At 41.6% G+C, this 25789-nt stretch overlaps 1 protein-coding gene across 2 annotated transcripts in view; it reads right to left on the bottom strand.

Annotated features, from left to right (window-relative positions):
• The window catches only part of MTR (5-methyltetrahydrofolate-homocysteine methyltransferase), a 92576-nt gene that overhangs the window by 61752 nt on the left and 5035 nt on the right, over window positions 1-25789 (bottom strand). For both annotated transcript variants that reach the window (XM_081944861.1, XM_081944862.1), the window contains exons 2-10: window positions 24768-24979; window positions 20817-20906; window positions 18251-18320; window positions 15918-16010; window positions 15428-15534; window positions 14360-14419; window positions 12512-12606; window positions 1837-1937; window positions 1102-1163 (exon numbers count right to left, since the gene is read on the bottom strand). In XM_081944861.1, coding sequence (XP_081800987.1) covers window positions 1102-1163; window positions 1837-1937; window positions 12512-12606; window positions 14360-14419; window positions 15428-15534; window positions 15918-16010; window positions 18251-18320; window positions 20817-20906; window positions 24768-24979 — 890 coding nt within the window. The remainder of the gene's footprint in view (window positions 1-1101; window positions 1164-1836; window positions 1938-12511; window positions 12607-14359; window positions 14420-15427; window positions 15535-15917; window positions 16011-18250; window positions 18321-20816; window positions 20907-24767; window positions 24980-25789) is intronic.

Here is a 25789-nt window from a genome sequence, read left to right as displayed (position 1 = left end):
AATATTCTGATCCCCTTTTGCTGTTTACTTCTCCATTTTAAGCCAGTTAATGTGTATTCAAAACTTATTTCACTAAAGATCAAGAGACTCGCCCAATCTATAACATTAGTTGTTCTGAAGGTACCTAAAATTTAAAAAGCAGTTAACCAGCAACTTCCAAAAAGGATCTGAAAATGAAGCATGTGAATTCAGTGTCATTTGGAAAGATGCCAAACTATGGTTTGGGCAGTCATTTCCTCATCTCCCAATATTCTAAAGCTGCCTAAGGTCACTGTTTTGTGATCTCTTCACAAGGAGTAACTATCTGGAGCATTTATGGGCAATCCCAAGCCATCTCCTTATCTAAAGAGGAACTGTGAAGAATCAGTCCATTTACCGGCTATTAATTCCACCAGAGTCGTTGTCTCCACTGTCAACAGAGCTGTCTTCAGTTTGGCATTTCTTCCCCAGAGGTAATTGGCAGTTTCAGAGGCAAAGGCTGACTTATTTCTGTCTTTATAGCTAGGTTGATTCTTCCTTAATTGAAACCATAGGAAACTCACTCTTCTGTCCTTGGCCACAACCAGATCACAGTGGCCACAACCAACAAATCAAAGAAACTTTGCCCACAGCTTCAATTGAGGAAATGATCAGTATAAGCCTGCGCAAAAGCAGAACCAACCAGAAATCAATTCCCAAAAATGGGCAAATCAGAAAGCTGCCTAGATGTACATCCAATTAGGATCAGCCACTTAGAGTAAGCAATCAGAACTCAGCATAAACTAGGAACCAATCAGGAATCAGACAATGAACAATCAGAAGCCCGAATGAAAAAATGGCCAATCAGGAACCATTATCACCAAAAATAATAAATGAGGATCAGGCACAAACCAAGAATCAGAGACCAGCCCTCACCAACCTGTATCAATTGGAAACTAGCTTGGCTATAGACTTATCACTTCCTGCTCAGTTGTCTGTGAAGCTGTTACCATTAAATTATTATACTATTGAACTCTAAGTATATAGCTTACACTAAGGTGTTTTTTTTAAGAAACCTAACCAACTAACATACAAATCATTTTTCTCTATAACAAAAAATATCTCACAAGAAAATACTCTTACTTTAATGTGCTTGCCAGTCACTTGAGGTGTTTCATCATAACCACCAAAGGTGTTAGGAAGACCTGAAAAATACATTCAATTCTATAAATCTTTTACATTTATAAATGGAAAGAAAAATGTCTTGACTGCAGTCAATAACACTATAACATTTTGAACAAAAAGCCTGCAAACATTTGAATTATCTGAAGGCAACTCTCTTACTGAAATTTTTCCTTCATAGTAATGTAAGAACAGACTTAGCACAAGTTAGCAAAGCAAAAACCACTTTTTTTGTAAAGGAAACAATTTAATTTTATCAACAGTTTATTCACAATTTTATCTCAAAGAAAAACATTTGACCACAAATCTAAAACTGAAAGTATCTGCATACTACATTTAAGATTTCAAGCCTTTGATTTCATTTAAGCATGCCCATTTTGCCATAGACTAAAGTCACTTAATTTTAATGGTCACTGCTCATCTGTCACATGGTACAACCCCAAACAATGAAACTTTTGTTTAAAAAAACAAGCACCTAACAAAGAAAGTCCATTCACCCCAAATTTTATAAATGGTTCACGTCTGACAGGTTGGCAAGTTATTCGGCATAGTAATTCACTTTGACAGGTTGTTCGGCATAGTAATTCATTTTAATGCTGATAATGGCACCTATACAAGATATATGTATCATACTTTCATAACACCTATTGTTTCAACTGTTGTGAAAGGCCTGAATTCACACAAATCTATGCATACCTGCATTGGGATAACAAATGACGTAAGTAGTTGTAGACTTTCCTATTGCTTCAATATAAGGTCTCATTTCAACTACCCCCAAAGCACAGTTTAATCCAATGCTGCAAATACAAAAGAGAATACAACAGTCAAGTTTGTTTTAATCACAAAATCATACATTTGGAAGTAGGCATTTAGGAAAATGTTACCAACTCCTTGCCTATGCAGAAATCCAGTTTAAAGCATTCCTAATAGATGATTGTTTTGAACTCATCCAGCAAAGGGGCACTTACTGATTATCATTTAAGTATGTTGCGATCAAATTACTCTTCAGGCACAAATGTGGTAAGTCATCAATTTTCTGCTGGAATGGGATCTAGATGTAGGAGTAGAGATACATAGTATGGTATGTAAAACCAGTGATACCTAATTCAAGAATCCAGATGAGATTTACATAAATGGAATATTTTGGGACCAGATGAAATTTTGGAGGATCCAAATATTTTGATAAGTTATTGCAACCTCGTTGTTTTATTATTTGCTTTATGGGAATCTGTTTAATTATTTCTACAAACCACTTTGAGCGCCTTTCAGGGAAGCGATATCAAAATCACATACAGTGGCAGATAATATAAATGCCACTACTTCTGCAGATAGTAGATTAAGCTCTTTTAGCAAAAAGATAAATTTTAAATAGGGGACATTCTAAAAATAACAGATCTTCAAGTAGTGTAAACTCTACCATTTATTTATTTATTTACACAAAAGCTAAAGCATATCAAGTTAAAAACAAACATTAAAACCAAAGGCACATGGGGAGGGCAGGGACAGAGAGTGAAATATAAACTTCCCAATTCAACTGTATTTTGCAATTTCAACCTTCAAAGCTAGAAAAAGTTGCTTAAGATTAGCAGCCATATAAATCTTTAAATAAGTAATTAGAATAAGAAAGATTAACATCATCAGTGATTAGCTTCCTAGGCAGCAGCTGCTTGCTGGAGTTGCCAGAGATTCTTTATGCATAAAGCTAATTTAGTAACTAGTCAGGAATAAAGGTGAAAATATTATTGAACTACATAAAATAACAAAAACAAGTCTGTAGAAGATAAGCCTCCACCAACCTCTGGATTCACATATGTCAACTGCAAAGAAGCCAGATGAAGGTTTCCTGTAGGCTCAGTGGCCTCCTGAGGCTTTCTGGGCATGGTTATACATGCCCAGTGATCACTACTACCAAAGAAAACTGAGCAGCTGCAATTCCTCTGAAGCTTTCAAGGAGCTGATCAGGAGAAGCATGCCCCTCACAAGAAAATACCTTGCCCACCTGTCTCTAACACGACTGTCTCTAGCTAGAAATCCTCCAGAGGTAGGGTGTCAACCCCCAAAATTCCCCATTCAGCATAAGTACTGCTCAGAATTCTTGGAATTGAAGTCTCGGTTGGAGGAAGAGCTACCCTAAATTATCAAATACAATTTGTTCTAACAGGAAACTAATCTTGACTACCTGAGAAGTTACATATTTATTTATTTAATTTAGAAAATGTATATTGCTGCCTACTCACACGTGGCAACTCAGGGTGGCTTACAAGGACATAAAAACACCATATAAAAGAAATAAAAAGAATAAAAAGGAAAATAGGAAAATATAGATGTAATATAGAAAATGGGCATCTCCCTCACCTTACCAAGGAGCGTGATTCTTTAAATTGATTCTATAAAAACAGGAGAAAAACAATAATCCTCCCCCAGTCTACAGCTGTTAATGATAAAAAGCACAAGCAGGGTCAGAGATTTTAGGATGACTGAAGAAAAGAAGAGAGTGAAGCTTTTCCTCATGTGAAAATAAGTAAAATTGAATTTATGGCTTCAGTTCTTATGAGGCGGTGATTCCCTGCACTTCCAGTTCAGATTAAGCTTTAACAATCTCTCAGCAGGCTGCTATTGCAAGAACATACTTACTGAAGGAAGATTCAGACAGATTGCAGTTATGACTGCTGGACTGTTTAATGAGTTTTTCAAAAAAAAAAGGCCTGTGGCCCTATTGATACCTAATAGTGCTTTGCTCACTGCAATGCAAAAGGTAAACGATATATTTCAATACAATACTGCATCTTCTAAAAAATATTGCAGCAGCTGTTAGCTTCTGGAAAAAAATGTTCTGTTTAAATTGACAGTCCTATCAATGGACACTCTTGTAATATTGTGTAAACTAAGCCATTGAAGTCATTGACTTCTTACATTTTTTTATAATCCATGGGGAGGTTTATGCAATCTTTGATTCAATTTTAGGCAGAGATTCTTCTGCTAAGAAGCAGCAATCTTTGATTCAGTCAGCAATGAAGGTTGTATGAGCTCTGCTAAACAAGAACTCACAGCTCCCTGCAAATAGCCTACGGAGAGGTTTAGCTGTAGAGTAATTATTCACAGTATAGTCCCAGCTATACAGCTAGTCTTCACTGAACTGTCCTGTGTTGCAACCATTGAAAGTTATGGTGCTGAACAAGTAACTTTATAACCAGTTGTTGCACTTATGACCATCGTAGCACACCCCCTCCAGTCAGGTGATCAAGATTCAGGCAATTTGCAACCGACAGGTGTTTATGACGATTGCAGTGTCACGTGGTCATGTGATTTCTATTTGTGCACTTCACAACCTGCTTCCAATGATGGAGAAGCTGGCAGTAAAATCTCACATCATGGTCATGTGATATCTCACTTAATGACCATCGGCTACTGGCTTAGCAACTGTGGCAGAAGTGAGATCATAACTGGTTATGTGGTGTCTAACTTAACAACCACTGTTGCTTAGCAATGGAATTGCTAGGTGTTAAGCAAGGACTAATAATCTACCTAGGACAGCTGTCACAATACAAGACAATAATTAAGCACAAGGAACATTCTATTATGCACTGGGTATCTGTAGAAGCCAAGAGTATCATAAGAGCTTCAATATATCCTAGAAATTATTATTCCACAGTCGGGAAAGACACTGAAGCTGAAAAGAGATCAGATTCTAGCAAGACAACATTCTGATAGATACTTTCAATCAACCATGAACTATATATAAAAGAAAAGGTAATGGTTTTTCAACAGTGTTCATTGACCCCAGGCTTGAACAGTACTGAGAAATCTCAAACATGAAATTGTACCCAGGGGGATATAAGAGTATTTCTGAGCTAGAAGAGTTTTGCAAGTAAAAATGAGGGAACACATTCAAAAGCCAGAACAGACTCTTAACTGGCTAGAGGAAATACTGTGAAGTTGTTGTTTTTTTGCAAAGGATGCCATCCAGCTATTACAAAGTAATAGTTAGAAAGCTGCCCAAACCTCTTCACTTGTTGTACTCACTCTTTCTCATTCAGAATCTATAAACACAACTGTATTCAAATCTGGAGAAAAATTGGATGTTTAGCTTTGTACCACGCAAAGGTTGCATAATCTTCTGCTGCTCACTTAAGCGTTTTTTTAAACATGCTATTTGACCAGAAATATCCCCATTTTTGTTTGCAGCTGTATATGTATCCTTCAATACATGCAGATTCCACATTTACTTTTTTTCTACATAATCCATATCACTTTTAAAACCTGGAGTAATTATAAAATGGGCGTTGGTTCTTACCTGATACGCCCTTTCTCAGGACAGTGGAGACATCATCCAGGCATGGGTATGACTCCGTCAGGATCCAATACGACTGGGTCTACAAATATTAAAGACACGCCCACGAGGTTCCTCCTTCCCCGAATAGACGAAGGAGTGACTTGTAGACCACTGTGTAAACAGTCTGAGATGATAGATATTATCTCTCCTCAAGGTAAGAAACAGAGAAAAACCCAGGATTAAGCCAAATGAAAAGGGTGGGGCTGGATGATGACGTCCTGAAAAAGGGCATATCAGGTAAGAACCAACACCCATTCTCCTAGTAGATGGAGACATCATCCAGATATGGGACATACCAAAGCCCACTGTCCCATCGGGAGGGAATTGAAAAAGGTATAAGAAGTGTTAAGAAGAAACCACTCGCTGCAACACTCGCCGTCCGAATGAAGTGTCTGCTGAGGCATATCTATCGAGCCTGTAATGGCGGATGAACGGAGAAATAGAAGTCCAAGTGGCCGCTCGGCAGACTTCCTCCAAAGAAGCTTGAGATGACCAGGCAGCAGAAGTGGCTGTGCTACGTGTAGAGTGGGCCGTGATGCCAGGCGGAACTGGCAGCAAGAGTGCAGAATATGCCCTTGAAATAGCAGCTTGTACCCAATGACCAATGTCAGAAGAAGAGGCTTTGGAGCCTTTCTTACCTCCCGGCTGGAATTTCACAAAAAGAGCTTCAGAGCGCCGGAAAACAGCAGTACGTTTAATGTAAACACGTAGAGCACGACGTACGTCAAGGTAATGCCACATACGTTACAGCGAGTGGCGTGGGTGAGGACACAAATCGGGAAGCACCAGTTCCTGGGTTCTGTGGAATACAGAATTTACCTTAGGTACAAAGGCTGGATCCAGACGGAGGACGACCCTATCTGGATGAAAGATGCATAAATCTTGTCTGATGGACAATGCCGCAAACTCAGAAACACGCCTTGCTGAGGTTATGGCTACAAGAAAAACCACCTTTAAAGTCAAGTCATATAAGGGTACAGAATGCAAAGGCTCAAATATACTGAGTTAAAGATTCCAGGACTTTGGAAACATCCCAAGTTGGGAACCTGTGGATTGTTGGTGGGTTGATGTTTGTGGCACCTCTCAAGAAACGACGGATAAGCGGGTCGTGAGAAAGGGGCTGTGCAGAAGTCAGGGAGAGGACAGTGCTGCGACCTGGCGGTGGAGAGTGTTTGGCGAGAGTCCGAGATCCAGCCCCTGTAGAAGAAACTGGAGAATATGCGGGACAGAAGACTGTAAAGGAACGATGCCCTTTCTATGGCATGAGACAGAGAACTGTGTCTAAGTGGCATCATAAATGTGGTTAGTAGAAGAGCGCCTGGAGGCTTGAATTGTGTGAATAACCTCAGTGGACAGATTGGCAGTCCTTAGAGCCTCCCACTCAATCTCCAAGTGGTTAGACGTAACCAAGGAAGGTCGGGATGTTGGAACGACTCTTGAAGGAGTAGCAAGGGAACAGAGGAAGCTGCCACGGTGGGGCTACCGAGAGATTCAGTAGATCGGCAAACCAGGGTCTGCGAGGCCACCAAGGAGCGATTAAGATCAGTTCTGCCTCCTCCACCAACATTTTCCGCACCACTCGTTGTATGAGAGGGATTGGGGGGAAAACATACAGAAGGTCTGGAGGCCATTGGCACCTTAGAGCGTCGGCTCCCTCCGCCCCTTGAGTCACGTACCGTGAAAAGTACCGTGGCAGCTGATTGTTGCCCTAGGAGGCAAAGAGGTCGAGAACCGGAAGGCCATACCTGACAGTCAGCTGATGAAAGATTCCCCAATGCAGGGTCCACTCTGCCGGGTCGATGTACATGCGGCTGAGGTCGTCTGCCTGGGTGTTCTGGACCCCGAAATATGTTCGGACCAGAGAGACAATAGGTGGGTTTCCGCCCAGGCCCCCAGTTGAAAGGACAAGGCCATTAGCCATCTGGACTTCATCCCCCCCTGCCGGTTCATATGCGCTTTGGCGGTGGTATTGTCCATAAGGACGAGCACGTGCGCATTGGCCACGAAATGTTCGAAGTGAAGAAGGGCGAGAAATACAGCTTTCAGTTCCAACCTGTTGATACTGTTCCTCTGGTCAGAGCGTGTCCAAAGGCCTTGGGCTGTGTGCGACAGAATGTGAGCTCCCCAGCCCTGCAGACTCGCATCCGTGGTTAGAGTGATGCGTGGGGGGTCACGAAACAGAGAGCCCTGTTCTAAGGCAGGGGAGAGTCGCCAGTAAAGGGACTGGCTTACCTCTGAGGTTAGACAAACCTTGTGCACCGAGCAACGGCAGTCTGCCTTCTGGTATGGTAATAGAAACCATTGGAGCTGACGACTGTGGAATCTAGCCCACGGAACGATGTTGAAGGAGGACACCAGCTTCCTCAGGAGTTGAGACAGGTGAATGAGAGGAATGTTCTGCCGACCTCTGATGAATGAGACCAGATCGCGAATGCTCACCTGCCTTCCTGGTGATAAGAAAACCCGTTCCAGAGAGGTGTCTATCACTGCCCCTAGGTGCGTAAGGCGAGTTGTTGGCTGCAGGTGACTTTTCTTCAAGTTGACCAGGAAGCCGTGGTCTTCTAGGGTCTGAAGAGTGATCTGGATGTCTCTGTGAGCCTGATGTAGGGACCTGGACAGTAACAAAATATCATCAAGGTAACAGAGAATTCTAACCGGCATAGATCTAAGATGGGCAGCCAGTGCAGCAAGGATTTTAGGGAGGACTCTTGGAGCGAGGACAACCCAAATGGAAGGGCACGGTATTGAAAATGATTGCCTGCATAAGAAAAACAGAGGAACTTCCTGTCATCAGGAAGAATAGGGATATAGAGGTATGCCTCCGTGAGATCAACCGAGGAGAGGAGGCCGAATGCTCTCCAAAATAGCTAGCAGAGAGTGCATTTTAAACCTCCTATAGACTATAAATTTATTTAAAAATTTGAGGTCGAGGATTGCCCTCCAGCCCCCCAAAGACTTAGGCACTATGAAGAGACATGAATAAAACCCCTGCCCATGTTGGTCAGGGGGCACCTCCTCAATGGCCTGAATTTGGAGGAGATGACCAATGGCAAGTTCAACCAGATGCCTTTTGGTACTGTCCCTGGAGACAGGACATAGTACGAAAGTCTGCGGGGGACTAGAGAGAAATTCCACGGCAAGGCCAAATTGGATAGTACGCCTGATCCAGGTATCATGGGTGATGTCATCCCAATGATCGGCGAAAGCTGACAGGCAGCCCCCAATAGGGAGATCCATGGAAGATGACTTCTGCTTTCAGAAGGAGCGGTTGGAGCCACCCTTGAAGGGCTTCCTGTAGGAGAAACGCTGGCAGAAGGAAGCACCTTTCGTTTATCATTGGACTCTACTAAGAGAGGTTCCAAAGGTGGGCCAAAGAGCAGACCAGGAGAAAAGGAGCAGATGCCAAACGCCACTTTGCTCCGGCCTCCGCTTGCCATTGCTTCAGCCATAGAAGATGTCTTGTGAGGACTGAAGACACCATCGACTTGGAAGAGAAACGAGCCACATCCAAAGAAGCATCAGCAGCGTATTCCATTGCCGCTTTGAGCTTGTTGATGTCCTAATGTGAGCGGGAATCAGCCGGAGGAATTCTGTCTTGCATCTGCTTCAGCCAATGAAGGGCCACCCTGTTGAAAAAAGAAGCAGAAGAGAGGCCCTGACCGCCCATGCGGCGGACTGATGACCTTTGACCAATGACTGTTCGAAGTGTTTGTCCTCAGGATGGAGAGCGTCCTCTGGAGCATTTGTAGCTGCATTGGGAGATGACAGAGAAACCACAGGTAGGTCAATGGAAGGAACTGCCAACAGCTTAGAAAGCTCTGGACTGACATTGTACAATTGTTTGTCCAATGTAGAAGGGAGGGGCCCTGCCCCTGGAGATGTCCACTGATTCTGAATGACTTCCAAGAAAAGCTTTGGGGAGGGAACCACATCTTTTTTGACAGGAGGTCGGGAAAATAGTGGATCCGTGGTGTCAGATTTGTCAATCTCTGCAGTAGGGGAAGGTTTTGAGGCTGGGATGCCAGAGACCCTTTTTGGCCTTGAACAAGAGGGAGCGAAACAAGGCAGGCTTGAAGAGGCCCAGTAAGGCCGAAGGGGCTGGTGTCAAGTCCTCATCACAGGTCGGAATCACAGGTCACCTGTTCCTCAGAATCAGCAGCAGAAGGCTGAGTGGTAGTTTGGGAAACCGCCCCTTGAGAACGGAAAGAATTGCCCTTGTTTGATTTCTTAGAAGTAGTACACTGAGGGGTGGTGGAGGCCGGACCCCGATGTTGGAGGCCTGTGGCAATGCCTTGTTCAATAGCTGCTGCTATGATATGCCCCATATCATTGGGATTGACAGAAACAGTTCTGGGGGAGGAGAACCCACATCTATGTCTGGGGTGACACTACCATCCCCCTCAGAATCATAGTCCACTTGAAACCCAATCCCATCCTCCGGGTTTAAAGGAGAGGCAGGGGGGGGAGATATCCCCATCAGTATCAGTAGAGAGATCTTCAGTAGGATGGACAATTACTGGGGGGAAAACCCGAGGGGCAGGAATGGGCGCAGAGCCATGCTTGGTCTTAGAAGTGGCCTTTCGTGGAGCGGAATCAGAGGCCTTGTCAATGTCTGGACCAGGGTAGACACATTTTGAGCCTCCTGGGGAGGGACAGGCCTAAGGGCCTTGCAGGCTCAGTTGAAGAAGGCTGGGAAGCATTGGTTCTCTTTTTGCTCCTGGGTTCAGAAGGAGCTGGAGCAGGAATAATGGCCGGAGATGAGGGATCATCCCCCTGAGATAGCATGGTTTCATTGGTTGGCATTACTCACGGTTACTTAAGACACACAAAATGGCTGCCATAGGTTTCCCGCCCAAACAAAATGGCCATCTGAGTAGATAGGGCCCTGAGGAAGGGCTAAGGGAGCGAACCGGCCAGGTGGTTTAGCGCTCAACAGAAATTACCGCTTTGCTGTCAGAAGGCTGGAAGTGAAGCCTTTCGAGGCCAAAGGGAAGAACGCTGCTGAGGCAGCAATAAGAGCGGCGGCGTGCGGAATGCCCTGCGTTCAAGCGGCTGCGGCAGCTACCGCGCTTTGGAGAAGCTGCAGGCTGCAAGGGCGATGAGATCGCTCTTTTAAAGTCTTCAGGCGGTGCGGCTGCAGCGATCGGGTCTTCGAGCGGAGGGGCAGCAGCGATGAACAGAAAAGGCAGAGCCTGAAGTAAATTCCCTGTTGGCTAGCTGCCAGCGTTCCCTGCCACGTGTGGAGGCAAGCTAGAGCGAGGCAGAAGCCCCTGGAGGCTACAAGCCTCCGAATCGAATGAATTTAGAGCCAATTGAAAGAATTTCGAAAGATAGCCAAATAGAAAAAAATTTGGAAGTTTTCGGAAGAATTTTAGTTTAAAAAGAATTAATTAGCAAGGAGAGATAAAGAGACACAACTAATCGAAGGATCAACTGAGTCTATTCTGGGGAGGAGGAGGCTTGTGGGCATGTCTTTAATACTTGTAGACCCATTGGTCTACTCATTGGTAGTAGTATTGGATCCTGACGGAGTCATACCCATGCCTCAATGATGTCTCCACCTACTAGGAGAATTGGCTGTCACCAATTGTATAAAAGATCAATGATCTCTGCACTGCTTCCCAAAGGCATATAATGATAGAATCGAAAATATAGCAAGGGTATATGTGGCTGCAAATCATTCAAATAGTATGCAGTTAAAGATTCCCCCTCGCACATATGTGCTAGTCATTCCCGACTCTAAGGGGTGGTGCTCATCTCCATTTCAAAGCCAAAGAGTCAGCGCTGTCCAAAGACGTCTCTGTGGTCATGTAGCCGCCATGACTAAACGGCAAAGGCGCATGGAACACTGTTACCTTCCCACCAAAGGTGGCTCCTATTTTTCTACTTGCATTTTTACATTCTTTCGAATGTCGTTAGGTTGGCAGAAGCTGAGACAAGTAACAGGCGCTCACTCCGTTACATGGCGCTAGGAATTCGAACGGGGAACTGCCAACCTTTCTGATTGACAAGCTCAGCGTCTTAGCCACTGAGCCACCGCATCCCTTCAAATAGTATAGTTAGATATATATCTTACCCATTATTCAAAAAGAGCTGCAGCCAGGATAAGTATGGCCAAAGATGCTGCCCTTATCAATCCATAAATAAATTATTTCCATTTAAATCTATTAAGTCATGTCTGATTTATAATCTTTTTACACTTTTTAACTCGCCAATCAGAGCTCCCTTGTCACTTTAGGTTCTTTGCCCCATTACAGCATTCCATCTATCTTCCTACCAGCCTCATTGGTTGACCTCCCTTTACAGATTTTCTATTCCTTCTTGCTTTCTCCTTTTTGATCCGTCATTTCCCCAAGACACAAAACCAGAGAGGAAGAGCAGACTTCCGCCTGTAACTGCTGCACTGCATCTGTGTAATGAGATGAATTAACTGCGGTAGAGCTTCACGTCAAGCATTTCCAAACTTTACCAGATGTGACAAATTTTGTCAACCAGGGACAAACAAAGCAGCTGTTCTCATTTCTTCAGCTGATAAACCTAAAGTACTCATCTGCTTGGCAGTATTTATTAACTGTTGTCAAGCTGTAGGCACAGACTGAAGGAGGAAAACTGCAGATCTGTTTGGGATCATATCCAATGCGCAAACTATAGGGGACAAGGAAGAAAATCACCAAGCAAATCAAGATTATGCAAGTGGATAAAAAGTTGGTATATTGAGCACTTATAAAACAATTTGGGGAGTATGTGTGCGTGTGCCAATCCCTTTTCAGCAGTCAAGAAACCATATTAAGAGAGAGGCCTGGCAGGATTTGATTTCTCCAGATATCTGCATTTCCCTATGGAGAAATGCATTCTTTGAAATTAATGATTTCTCTGAAAAAAGCCAGTGATTTTAGACTGTAGATAATCTGAGCAACAGCAGCAATTAACAACTCTGCAAGCTCCTTCTTTGAGAATCTCTTTTAGGAAAATGGTTATAGAATCTACTGCGGCTGCAATGCTTATTCTAAAGCATATCCAGGGTGTCTGTTTTCTCACCAAAGTGGCTGGCTGTGAGATATGCTGATGACAAATGCTTCCCCAGTCTGTCCAGAGAGAGTACGGCCACTTTTATCAACAATAGTTCCTGATACCTATAGACCACAAGGGAGAAGAATAGTGAGAAAGTCAAAACAACATTAAAAACAAAGCAATAATACATGCTAAACTGAAATTAACTTTAATGCTTCTGTGGAAAACATCGGACTGGCCACAAAATTGGAAGTGAGTAGCTGTTTTTCCCTACCCCATCTTTCTTCAAATCCCTTCTTTATTTGGGGAGCACAATATCCAGATCCCTTCTGTGCATTGGGGGGGGGGGGATGGGGGACTACAATACCCACAAACCCCAGCCACCCCTGGGCTGAAGCTTCATTTCACCTTAAAGGGAACTGCCTGGAGAAGGCCGCTCTTTCCAAAAAGCACATCAGAATAAATTTTTAATCTGTATTCAATACTCAAAACTCAGTCAAATTTTAATGATTTTGCTCAAATATGTTTTTTTTTAAAAAACAGTCCATTTTCTATAGCAGTATGAGAATATGTCTTTCTCCTCATCTATCTTTTATTCTTACTCAAGCCTTATGAAGCTTGACATTTCTTCCGGACATTGCAAACCTTTTTTTAATTAGGGGTATATTTCTAATCTGGTATACAGTGTATATGTTCACATTACCCCCCCCCCAAAAAAAAACCACATGAAAACCACTTAAGGTCTCCATGGAAACAATAACATATAGCAGAACCAAAAGTAGCAGCGAAATCAGTTCAACAGACTATCCTCTGAATTGTTGCACATACCAAGTTCTTCTCCATTAAGCCTACCCGTTGTGCCCTAAAAATATCACAAGCTTATAAAAGCAAAATGATTGGTTTTTCCCTTGCTATCCTTGTGCACCACATGCCCTCATGTCAGCAAAATAATTTGGGGGATCAAGTGCCAAGAGCCTGTGGAGAATATATGTGTTAAATACGTGTTCTTCTTTTAATCAATGACAGATGTTCCCTAGTGGAAATATCATCTCCCAGCTTCAGGTCACAAGGTGCAGAGGACAACCTTCTCCAAAAGCACATTGGTCAATCAAGGACAGATGGGATGTAACAATCTCATCAAAACATCCAACTACCCACACTTGCACCAGGCAGGCTGGCTGCTCTAGGCAGGAGAAGGAGGTGTTGCCTGCTATCTGTATGGAGCACTGGTGAAAAGGAAGCTATCAATAAGATTTAGGAAGCTTTCAGCTGCTATTGAAGTTCCCAGTTGGACCTCAGCACATTTAAAACAGGAAACATAAAGGCAGCAGCTGGGGAGAAGAGGGGCATTCCAAGACTCAGCCACAGCTACCCTCTGAGTTAACTGCACAGAACTGCACACTGAGCAATATTATTATTTATTTGTATTTTTAGTATGCAGAGACTCTGGGCAGGAATTAAAACATTTTCGGACATGTAAAACAGACAAAATATGCCACACGTTACAGTTGCTGAGCCCACAATTCAGCTTTATCAGCTAATGAAGCCATAACTTAGTGTGAAAATTAGTCAGGATTCAAGACTGGCATCTTCCAAGGTAAGACAATTAGGAGGCTAGGCAAGATTCTTATAATTTGGCACACTGGTAATATTATTGAGGGGACATTTTCAGACTCCTGTGTATGGCAGGTCATTCATTTATTATCATTTAATATGATTATAAAGCACATATTGAAAAGAGCAAGCTAACACACAATATGTGAGGTTTCCAAAACACAGCGTTCTTGATTATATTAACTCCTCTTGTAGAAAAAAGGGAATGTACTCTTTTTCAGAAGAGCTGGATAATTTTAAGTATAATTAGAATATACTCACAAACAGGGGTCTCGGTTCATATTCTTCTTCAAATAACTTTTGGAGAGCAAAGAGAGCTGCCTGTTCAATGAAAATATCATGATAAATTAATTCCTTTTACTCTAGGAAATTCTCATTTCACAGATATGGAAGAGAAAGAGGACAAATTACCACTAAGGAAAGTGTACAGCTCCATCCTGCTCCAAAACATGCATACAGACAGTCAAGAAAAGTATGCAAACCACAGTGGAGCCTGCTGGACATTTGCAACCACAAAGAAACATGCTGGCCTGTGTCTTCTATTGCAGGATTCATTACAAAATAGACCCTGAAAGTCCATACATAAACTGAATCAGGTAAGATGCCTTCATAAGACCTCAACTCAACTGAGCACAGCACAGAGAACACATTGGTAGATATAAAAAGAAATTGCAATATATCACAAACTTTATTTTAAATCCCAAATTAAAGCTTCAGTGAGGCTGGAGTATGAACTTCACAGAGATCTTCAAGGCTCAGAGAGAGAGGTTAAGGAACTTCCCATGTTATAAACTTTATCTCTAATGCAAACTAGACTTAAGATTCACGTTTGACTCTATTTGCTTCACTATACTGTCTTGACTTTGTACAAGAATTCCAGAAAACAGATCAAGATAATTGTGTCCCTTTTGCTGGTTCCGTTTCTAAGACTTCTCTTTAGTTAAGGGAAAAGTACATTTTTTTAAAATTTCATGACGCAGATTTCCAAATCTGAATTGCCAACACCATAAACCAGGAGTGTCAAACTTGCTTGGTCACAGTAGCATCATGTGACATATTGGTACTTTTCCCCCCTTCGCTAAACCGGGTATGGGTGTGGCCAGCGCATGACACATCCAGCCTGCAGTTCATGAGCTTGACAGCCCTGCAATAAATCATAGGGCAGCGGTACTCAAATCTTCAGTTGCTCTTAAAGGGGAGTCAACCTCTCATTTTACAGTATAATATGTGACAGCACACTGATTAGTATATGCAATGACTTCCTTTTCACATATTATTGGGAGTGGACATTATCATTATGAACTTCCAAGATTCTACTTAAAACCTCACCTTGGCATTGGCTGTATCAAATATGGTTTCCACCAGCATGATATCTGCTCCACCATCTAAAAGACCTTTGGCTTGTTCAGTGTAGGCATCCACCAATTCATCAAAAGCTAAAACACAGCAACAAATAGTTACAACAATGAAAAGTTGTACTTTCCAGTTTCAGCTTCAAGTTAAACCTGCGTTATAGTTCCTTATTGTTTGAGGTAGTACATGAGATTGCTAGCATCAGATGGGCTATCAGATATTACTAAATGTTTGCTTGATTACTTAAAAAATGATCAAGGCTCTTTTAATGTATCAGTAATTATGAACTTATTAACTGTAGCCAAACATGAAATAAAATTCAAAGTGAGAAAATCTTTAGAACTGTTGAATGTTTTGAGTCAATATGGCAGAACTGCATTAGAATTAGAACTAAATTGACAGAAGCAGGTAAAGCCAAATTAATAATCATTAATTATGATTAATGATTATCAATGGAAATACTTACTAACATTCCGATAATCAGGATTTTCCACTGATGGGGAAACAGAAAGGGTCTTGTTTGTGGGGCCCATCGCGCCAGCAACATATCTTTTAATTCCTTAACAAAGAAAAGCACAAGGATAATAATTAAATGACAAGCTTCAGATTGTAAGACAAAGAAATGCAAAATAATAGACTATATTTGATCTGATGGTCTTCATTTGAATGTAATTATGAAAAACCATGACTGCCTTTCAGAGGTTAGATAATCAGTTCTGCCAAAAAATGTCTTGCTAGAGAGACCGTTTTTGAGTACAAAGGTCTGCTTCTACTGATCTTTATACACTAATTGATAATAATGACCATTGTTTTAGGTTATGAATGAACAAAATCCTGAAGTGAACACCAAAGATAGGTATAGGCCAGGGGTGTCCAAACTTGGCAACTTTAAGACTTGTGGACTTCAACTCCCAGAATTCCCCAGCCAGCAGAGCTGGCTGGGGAATTCTGGGAGTTGAAGTCCACAAGTCTTAAAGTTGCCAAGTTTGGACACCCCTGGTATAGGCAAACTGTGACCCCAGGATTACAATTGGCCACTGAATTTTCTTTCAGCTCTAAACATGGTACTGCCATATTTTTGATTTCTACCGTTTTTGCAATAGGAAGCCTATGAAAAGAACAGCATAATCCTAAAGCAAACTTAGCACCATTTAAAGAAAAAAAGCCCAATTATCACAATTTCAAGAAGAAAAGCCCAAAGGCAGGAAAAATGTAAAAGAAAATGTTGACTTCACACTTAAACATGGAGATCCTACTTACTTTGTGTTAAGACTTCATCTATTCTGATATTGTTCCCATTCCAAATGACTAAGGGTGTTTTTGGTCAAAGTCAATATTTCTGTAATGGTTTTCTTTCATCGCAGCAATGTTTCTCTATGCTCTACATCACTGATGGCGAACCTTTTCGGCACTGAGTGCCCAAACTGAAATGTGTGTGCATGCGTGTGCATGTACATGTGCCAGAGTGCCAGAAACCTGAAGACCACCTGACCGGTGCACATCTGGTCTTCGGGTTTTCGGCACACGCATTAGCTCAGGCCAGCTGTTCTTCGAATGTGCCGGAACACCGGAAACCCAAAGACCAGCAGGCCAGCATATGCATGCCTGTTCATTGGCCGTTTTCCAGCAATCGCGAACACCAGATGCGTGTCGGAAACCAGAAGAGCAGCTGGCGACAGCGCATATGCCCACAGAGAGGGCTGTGTGTGCCACCACTTGCATACATGCCATAGGTTCGCCATCGCAGCTCTGCACCATGGATCCCCAACATCGAGGCCATGGAATCAAAAGACGCAAGCGACGGACGAGCACATGTGCAGTTTCATTTGTGTGAGCGACGGGCACTTGGGCTCAGGAGCGAAGCTCTGTTTGCACGAGCGGTGAATGCTCACCCTCACACAAAACCATCCCTTCTCCCCCTCCCCACTGGGCTGCCAAGATGGAACGGTTGGGGACTGCTGTTCTATGCTAATAGCAAGTATGTGTGGATCTGAATGGGGAAGAACAGACTTCAGATAAATCTAGCAAAAGAGAGTGGCTTTAGATTTTATGGCGTCTTGGATCTGGTGATTTTCCATCTTTAGCGCTAGGGTAGTATAGAATCAATAAACAATTGGGAAGTTCTCCTAGACTCACGGCTCATGTTTGAAGAGCAGATAGCACCATGATCTTTGCACAGCTTTGTATTGTGCAGAATTACACACCGTCAGGGTTCCAAATAACATCCAAAATTAAATCAAGAGTCCAAGGCAAAGTATTGCTCAAAGTTCCAATTTGTTAAGACATTCGGGTTTTCCCAGATGTGCCAACATGACACACACCTTCCTTGGTGCTTTGATCATCTTGTGAGTAGATTACTACAATGCTCTCTACAATAGAATTGGCCTTAAAGAGCTTCAATTGGTCGAGAATACAGCAGCCTTCTTACGATCATATTACATCTTTGCTCCGCAAACTGCATTTATTATTTCACACAATACTGAAAGCCATCAGAACTTGGACTAGAAAATTCAGCGTGGCATAAAAATACTAAAGGCAGATTCAAAATGTCAAGAACTACTTAAAATGGTTATTGGTAAAAATACAAAAATCAAAAAGTGCTACTAAAATACAGGTAATTATATCTCAAAATTCCAGGTGGACAGCAAATTAGGTAACCGCTCCAATGACTCTTATGTGCTTTTCACAATTCATGGGAGGAAATTTGTAATAAGGTCATTTAAAACCACAGTCAAAACCACATTTGCAAGCCTAGATAACTCATGACACAAATGCATATCAGTGTGTCAAGTTACTCACCCGTTTCTGCAGTAACGTCATCAACTGCTTTTCGAGCTATCTGGGCTGATGTTTTATTTAACCGATAAGCCTAATAACAGATAGGGAGGTAAATGGTAGATACAAAAAAAAGCAATAATCTTCATTTGCATTGCATTGAACCCTCCATTACACTTCTGCAGTGAAAAGATCTTATACAGAGGCTCCTAATGCTATCACCTATCTTTACCAGTCTTCAGATTGCCTAGAGTGTAGACTTTAGAACAGTGGTTCCCAACTTTTTTTTAGTCATGCCCCACCTAAGCATCTCTAAAATCCTGATGCCCCCTCCCCCCGTGATATATAATTCTTACTTTACTCAAAAAGTGAACTCTACTCGGGCGGAGGAAGCCTAAAAGGCCATTAACTTGATTTAAACAAGGTTCAAATTTCCCCCATTAAAAATCAAATTGCCCCCCCCTCCTGTGGGGCATAGGCCCCATGTTGGGAACCACTGCTCTAGAAAGACCAACTGGCAAGAACTAATCTTAGGACCGAAAACGCACCAAAGCCACAATGAAATGAAACAGAGATTATGCCAGATTTTTTTTTTACACATTTAGGAATTTCTACTTCTGAAATGAATCAAGGTGGGTGAGGACAGGACATGTACAAAGAAAGATTTACATACGGCATTAAGCCAAAATGAGATTTGCATATTTCTGACATAGTGGGATAAGTGAGCCTGATCAAAGAGCAACGCAGATTCTTGAAAATAGAAAGGAAATAATGCTGCTTCTCGGCCTCATTAGAAGACGAAGAGAATTTGCAAACCCATGGATTATTCATTTAACACTATAATTCAGGGCTCGCCAACCCCCAGTTCATGGACCGGCACCAGGCCGTAGTATGCCAGAAACCAGGCCGCGCAAATAAGCAAAACCCCATCTGTGGGATACAGTCAACAGGCAAAACTATCCCCCCCCACTCTCCGGTCCACGGAAAAACCTCTCCCCAAGGAACCACTGCTATAATTCACAATCACCTCCAAAACAGCACTATTACAGATGAATATATCTCAAGGATCTGGAAAATGATGTCAACTAAAAACACAAGACAGAATTAAAAGCAGCCTTCTGGAGATGATTCATTAAAAAAACACTGATGTCTTGGCTGCTATTCAGATCAGACAACAGGATACGAAAGGGGCAGAGTCTTGCAAAGATGCAAACATCTATCATTGCCGATATGGCATCTGTTTGCTTTTTTTCAAGGAGAAGAAAAATGATTTAACAAAAAAAGATCTTCACCATTCAAACCGAATATCTTAAAAGTCCTCACCCAGATAATAGCATTTTAAAGATTAATTTATATAAACCCACTACAAAGCAAAGGGATGCGGTGGCTCAGTGGTTAAGATGCTAAGCCTATCGATCAGAAAGATTGGCAGTTTGGCGGTTTGAATCTTTAGCGCCGCGTAACAGAGTGAGCTCCCGGTACTTGTCCCAGCTTCTGCCAACCTAGCAGTTTGAAAGCATGTAAAAATGCAAGTAGAAAAATAGGGACCACCCTTGGTGGGAAGGTAACAGCGTTCTGTGTGCCTTTGGCTTTTAGTCATGCCAGCTACATGATCACGGAGATGTCTTAGGACAGCACTGGCTCTTCAGCTTTGTAACAGAGATGAGCACCACCCCCTAGAGTCGGGAACGACTACCACATATGTGCGAGGGAAAGCTTTACCTTTAGTACAAAGCAACATTGTAGAAGCATCAACAGTAGTGGGAAAGAACAAATATCCACAGTAACGAAGTTTGAAATACAGGTAGTCCTCGACTTACAACAGTTCATTCAGTGACTGTTCAAAGTTACAACGGCACTGAACAAAGTGACTTATGACCATTTTTCACAGTTACAACCTTTGCACCATCTCCATGATCATGTGATCAAAATTCAGATGCTTGGCAACTTGTTCATATTTATGACCGTTGCTATGTCCCAAGATCATGTGATCACCTTTTGTGACCTTCTGATAAGCAAAGTCAATGGGGAAGCCAGATTCACTTAACAATCAGGTCACTAATTTATCAAATGTAGTGTTTCACTTAATAACTAAGGCATGTAAGGTCATAAAATGGGGCAAAATGTCACTTAACAAGTGTCTCACTTAAGAACAGAAATGTTGGGCTCAATTGTGGTCAAAAGTCAAGGGCTACCTGTAACCAAGCAAAGCACTGCTGTTTTTGCAATGAGGCTCTTTCAGCAAATGATCAAGTGAGACACGAGTGGCGAATGAATGGTGGATTACTGCCACAGAGTTAATCCTTATGGGTTATTTCCTGTTTGTCCAATCCTAATTTCCAAGACGAAATCATATTTTATCAAAAGGAAACAAATGAAAACCACGCTACTACAAACCTAATGGACTTCTTACAGAAAGTTTATATTTTTCCCATGAATATTTATGCTGCTTCATAGCATCCCTCCCTTCCCAATCTAGTGCAATCTAGACATATTGGTCTCAGTTGCCATGATTCCCAGCCAGCCAGCCTTGTCAAAGCTGGTCAAAGGAAAACCCAAACTTGACAAGCAAAAAATTCAAAACTCTCACCAGATGTTCAAGGCTGTAGTCAGCTTGTGCTATTTTAGTGCTGCTGAAAGTATTTGTCTCAATGATATCAGCACCAGAAAGCAAGTATTCCTGTAAGCAGAAAAGAACAACTGAATAGCAGTGGCAATAGCACTTAGACTTACAGCATTCTGAGCAGTTTACAAAGTCAGACTATTGGCCCCAACAATCTGGGTCCTTGTTTTACCAAACTCGTTAGGATGGAAGGCTGAGTCAACCTTGAGCCAGTCAGGATCGAACTGTGGGAAGAGTTAGTCTGCAATACTGCATTTTGACCACTGCGTCACCAGGACTCATACTCCATTAGCTCATACTTCCAACTGAAGCTTGGAAATCCAGATAACTGAGAATGGGAATGTGGCACAACCAGATACGGGCAGGGCTTATTGAAAAAGGAACATTTTTTTTGAGGACATATAATCTAACCTTCCCTATTATGAATTTTAATTCAACGGGGATCTGTACCAGTGTTTTTAAACAGAGTACCAGCTCTAGAACAAAGAGGGTTAGGAAAAAAAGGCTCTTATGATTAGTCTTGAAATAACAATAAGCAGCAGTATTATTTGGAGAAGGCCTATAGAGCAAAGTTTAATTTCCTTCAGGAGTTGTCTTAAATAGTCCTATTGTTGGGGACCTACTTGAAAATTAAAGCATCATTTACAGTCACCACCATGTTTCCTGGTATTATATTATTTTTTGTTCCAAAAGATGCATCAGGGCTTATTTTCCAGTTAGGGCTTATTTTGGAGGAAATACGGTACTAAATGAATCTGTCTGGCTGACGATCTTAACTGGGGCTTATTTTGGGGGTACAGCTTATATTACGAGCATCCGGAAAAATTATACTAGGGCTTATTTTCCGGTTAGGTTTTATTTTTGAGAAAACATGGAGGATGCTGCTTGAAATCTGTAGACACATCTATATACTCAAAACTGGTAAACTGAAGAGCAACACAAATCAAAGTTCATCTATAATTAAATTATTCAACAGTCAGAAAACAGAACTTGCAGTCAATGGCTACTGAATAGATAGTTGCTCTAATCAAGTCGAAAGATACATTATCAATTAGCAAAACACTATCTACTATAGATTACATATAGTTAACAGTTTGTCTATCATTATAGGTAAAGTAACTAGATGTAAAACGGGACATTTTCCTTGATCTCTTTTAGTTCTGTTATTAATCTTTGAGATTAGAGGAAAAGCTTTAGAAATCCTCTCAACTGCAAACTCAGCTTATTTTTTTCATTATTTAAACAGCAGGAGAGGAAACTCTACAATATATTATACAATTAAATTATAACTGAAAGTGGCAAAAGAAGCAATTCCTGTTCCATATTCATGTTATTATACTGTACAAAGAAATGTAGTTATATTTCAGATTTGGATGCTCCAATATGACTGTCTCACTTTGAACTCTTGGATTTGTTTTCCCCCTCAGCGGTAAAGAAAATAAATGAGGACAAAGGTAATTAGAGAACGTTGTATTTTAATCAAAATGCTACCAGGAAGAATTCCCAATTTAGATTTTCAGTGAAATTGGCTGATGGCTGAATATATTTCTCTGTGTACCCAGACCAGTGGTGGGTTGCAGGCGGTATGCCCCGGTATGGGCATACTGGAGCCTGCCTGGAGCACCGGATACCTTCCGGTACGGTGCTCTGGAGGGTCCACCCGAGCTCACCGAATTTTTAAGTCTTTGGCACATCCACGCATGGCGCATCCACGCACGGCACATACAGCGCCTGCCTGACGCTCCGCTGAGCAGCTGGAGCGTCGTGGAGGCTCGCAGAGGCGGTAAGAAGCATGTGCACGTTGTGCGCGTCCATGTAGACGAAACCGGGCCCGTTCCAACCGTATCGGTTGGAACGGGATCCGGAACCCACCACTGACCCAGACTTTTTAAGTTAAGAAAATATCAATAATTTCAAGTGTTATTTCTTTTGAAATAATTTCTGTAAGTATGTTATATGTTTTTGTGTATTTGTATCTGCAACTCACAAAAGATAAAGGCACCAAATGTTTTTTTTTAAAAAAAGATCCAGCGGTAAAACACTGATACATATTACCAATACAAAGATGTGCTAGTATTTAAAGGCTCAAACCTGGGTAATTGTTTTGTAACACTAGTAACTTCTTAGAAATTGGAGAAACTCTTTCCCTTCCATTCCTGTTTGATAGTACCACTTAGGCACCAAGGAATGACAGTGTGAGGACAGGTTGCCAAGCCTCAGAGTCAAAATGTTAATAAAGGGCACCTTTACTTTCAGGCTACATAAAGACTCCCCAAATAATATGAAGATTCTGAATCCCAAACTGGGAACCACTTGGTATAGCAGTGATGGTTAACCTTTTCGGCATCAAGTGCTGAAAGTGCAGTGTGAGTTGGAGCGCAGGAACCTGGAAGAGAGAAACTGGCTGGTGCGCCTACGCGCAGTGGCCAGCTGTACTTCCAGGTTCCTTTTGCTGCATGCACACTGGCCAGCTCTTCCGGATTCCACCACGTAGCCTTCGTGCGAAGACCAGCTGGCTGGCGCGCATGTGTATGCCGAAACCCAGAAGACAGCAGCTGTCCGCTGTGCACATGCATGCCGGACCAGATGTCTGCCGCACATGCACGCAACGGAATCCGGAAGAGCAGCTGTTGACAGCACATGTGCCCACAGAGAGGGTTCTGCGTATCACCTCTGGCATGTGTGCCATAGGTTTACCATCACAGTTGTATAGTGTTTAAAGTGCTGTTCTAGAAACCAGAGGATGGAAATTCCAGTCCCACCTTAAGCATGAATATCAGCTAGGAGACAGCCAATTACCCTCTCTCAGCCCAATTCATGCTATATACAACCATATTCATGGATTATTGTGGAAAATAGGAGGAAAGAGCGTTACTGTATGCAGGCTGTCTTTGGTTGTACAAAATAAAAGGTGGGGTGTAAATCTGATCAATTGCTACACCCACCATCTCAAAACTCCCTTCCAGCTTGCCTTTCTCCACTCTAGATCATCAAAGCCAATCTCCTGTCACTAAATCCCCAATTTCTTTTTTTTCAAATAGTCTGTGAACCCTGACATTACTTCCACCTAATAAATTATTCTAATATATGCACAAAGCAGGAGGGAAACCCTTGAATCTAATCAAAGGAGTAAATAGTCTCAAGGACTATTTACTTAGTTCAACAGTGAAGTGAGAATCAGTGCGTCTAAAGACCTAATTCTGCAGTGAGTTAAAAACAAGCAGACCTCATTTCTAACAGATGCCCAAGACCGTTTCAAATTGCATACTATTTTGGGGGTCTGAAATGGGTGGGTAAAGCCATTGCCGAGACAGAATATAAGATTTCTTTTTCTGGTGAACAGTGCAGAAAGTACTTTTTCTAATATTCCTTATACTTGTTCTTTTTAACCTGGGACCTTGCAGGAGCCTCATCTATTCCTTAAATAGATGAAAAGCTAAAATCTATATATTCTGTATCACAAAATCTATATATTCTGTATCACAAAATCTATATATTCTGTATCACAAAATCTATATATTCTGTATCACAAAATAGGGATTAATCAATGTCTTTTCAAAGTAAGGGTAAAAAAATATGTGCATAATCCAGTCCATTCAAATTAGTGAAAATGTTCCATCCTCTGATTTACTCTTTGTTACCTGTTTCACTGAACAATACTCAGCAATCGTCTTCCATTTTTGAGGAAAGGGCCCATAATTGCACTCTATCCATATCACTGTTTCTCAACCTCAGCAGTTTTGAGCTGTGTCGGCTTCCACTCCTAGAATTCTTCAGCCAGAATTCTGGGAATTAAGTTCACACAGTTTAAAGTGGCCAAGAAGACCATGTGAATGTAGCTCTCAAGAGTTGTCATACATGTCAGAAGAATCAATAAATCCTTTCTAGTACAAGACTCATAGAACAACCTGTACTCACCTTGTGAATTTTGTAGATGATATCAGGCTGAGTTATGCTCAACAGGTCATTATTTCCCTTGAGTGGTTTCAGGTGATCCTTAAATTCTTGACCTCGAAATTCTTCTTCTTCTAAGGAATATTGCTGAATCATGGTCCCCATGCCTCCATCCAAAACCATAATGCGCTCCTTCAGAATGGATTCTATTTCCCCTTTCAGGTTTTTTTTTAAAACTGCATTATGGCAACATTTGGAAAACATTAAAGCAATCAGCATCTCTCCTTGCAATCAATCATAGGCTCCAAAGCATTCAAGATTGTGGACAGGCCATCCTGAATTGCTTTACTAAACAGTGTCGGGGGGCGACACCTAGGAGCAGAGCCTTCTCTGTGATGGGCCCAGCCCTGTGGAATGACCTCCCCCGACATCAGGATTACCTCCAATCTCCGCTCCTTCCGTGTAAAGCTCAAGACCCACCTTTTCCAATCAGCTGGCCTGGCTCAACCATAGTTTTATCCCATTGCTCCTGACAATCTTTTTAAATTTGTAATTTTAACTGAGGGTATTTTAATTGTTAATTTTAATTCTATTATTACTATTGCATGCTTTTAACGAGTGTTACCTCCTCCGGATACATGTATGTGTTTGTATGTATGTGTATATGTATTGTATGTATATGTATATATGTATGGGTTTTTTATTGTACACCGCCCCGAGTCCTTTTGGAGAGGGAGCGGCTAACAAATTAAATTTATTCTATTTATTCTATATACGTTATATATATAAAAAAAAATCCGTATTGTTGCAGAACAAGGACACAAAAGTAGCTTAAATATAGTTTAATTAATTGGGGTGAATCATTTTTTTAAAAAAAATTGATATATGTATTGTTAGAAAGCTTTACCTTAGTTTTGAATGTATAAAATTGAGTATGTATGTATATGCAGGTCTGCCAGTTTTTAAAGTAATGCTGAACAATATTTTAAAGTTGATAAAATATTAGGGACTAGATATGAAAATATGAGAATGAATGATATATTATT

The sequence above is a fragment of the Natrix helvetica genome (genome assembly GCF_964273705.1).
Source record: "Natrix helvetica genome assembly, chromosome: 2".
NCBI lineage: Eukaryota > Metazoa > Chordata > Lepidosauria > Squamata > Natricidae > Natrix > Natrix helvetica.
Note: the sequence above shows the minus strand (reverse complement) of the source record. Positions and strands in the feature narration are given on the sequence as shown.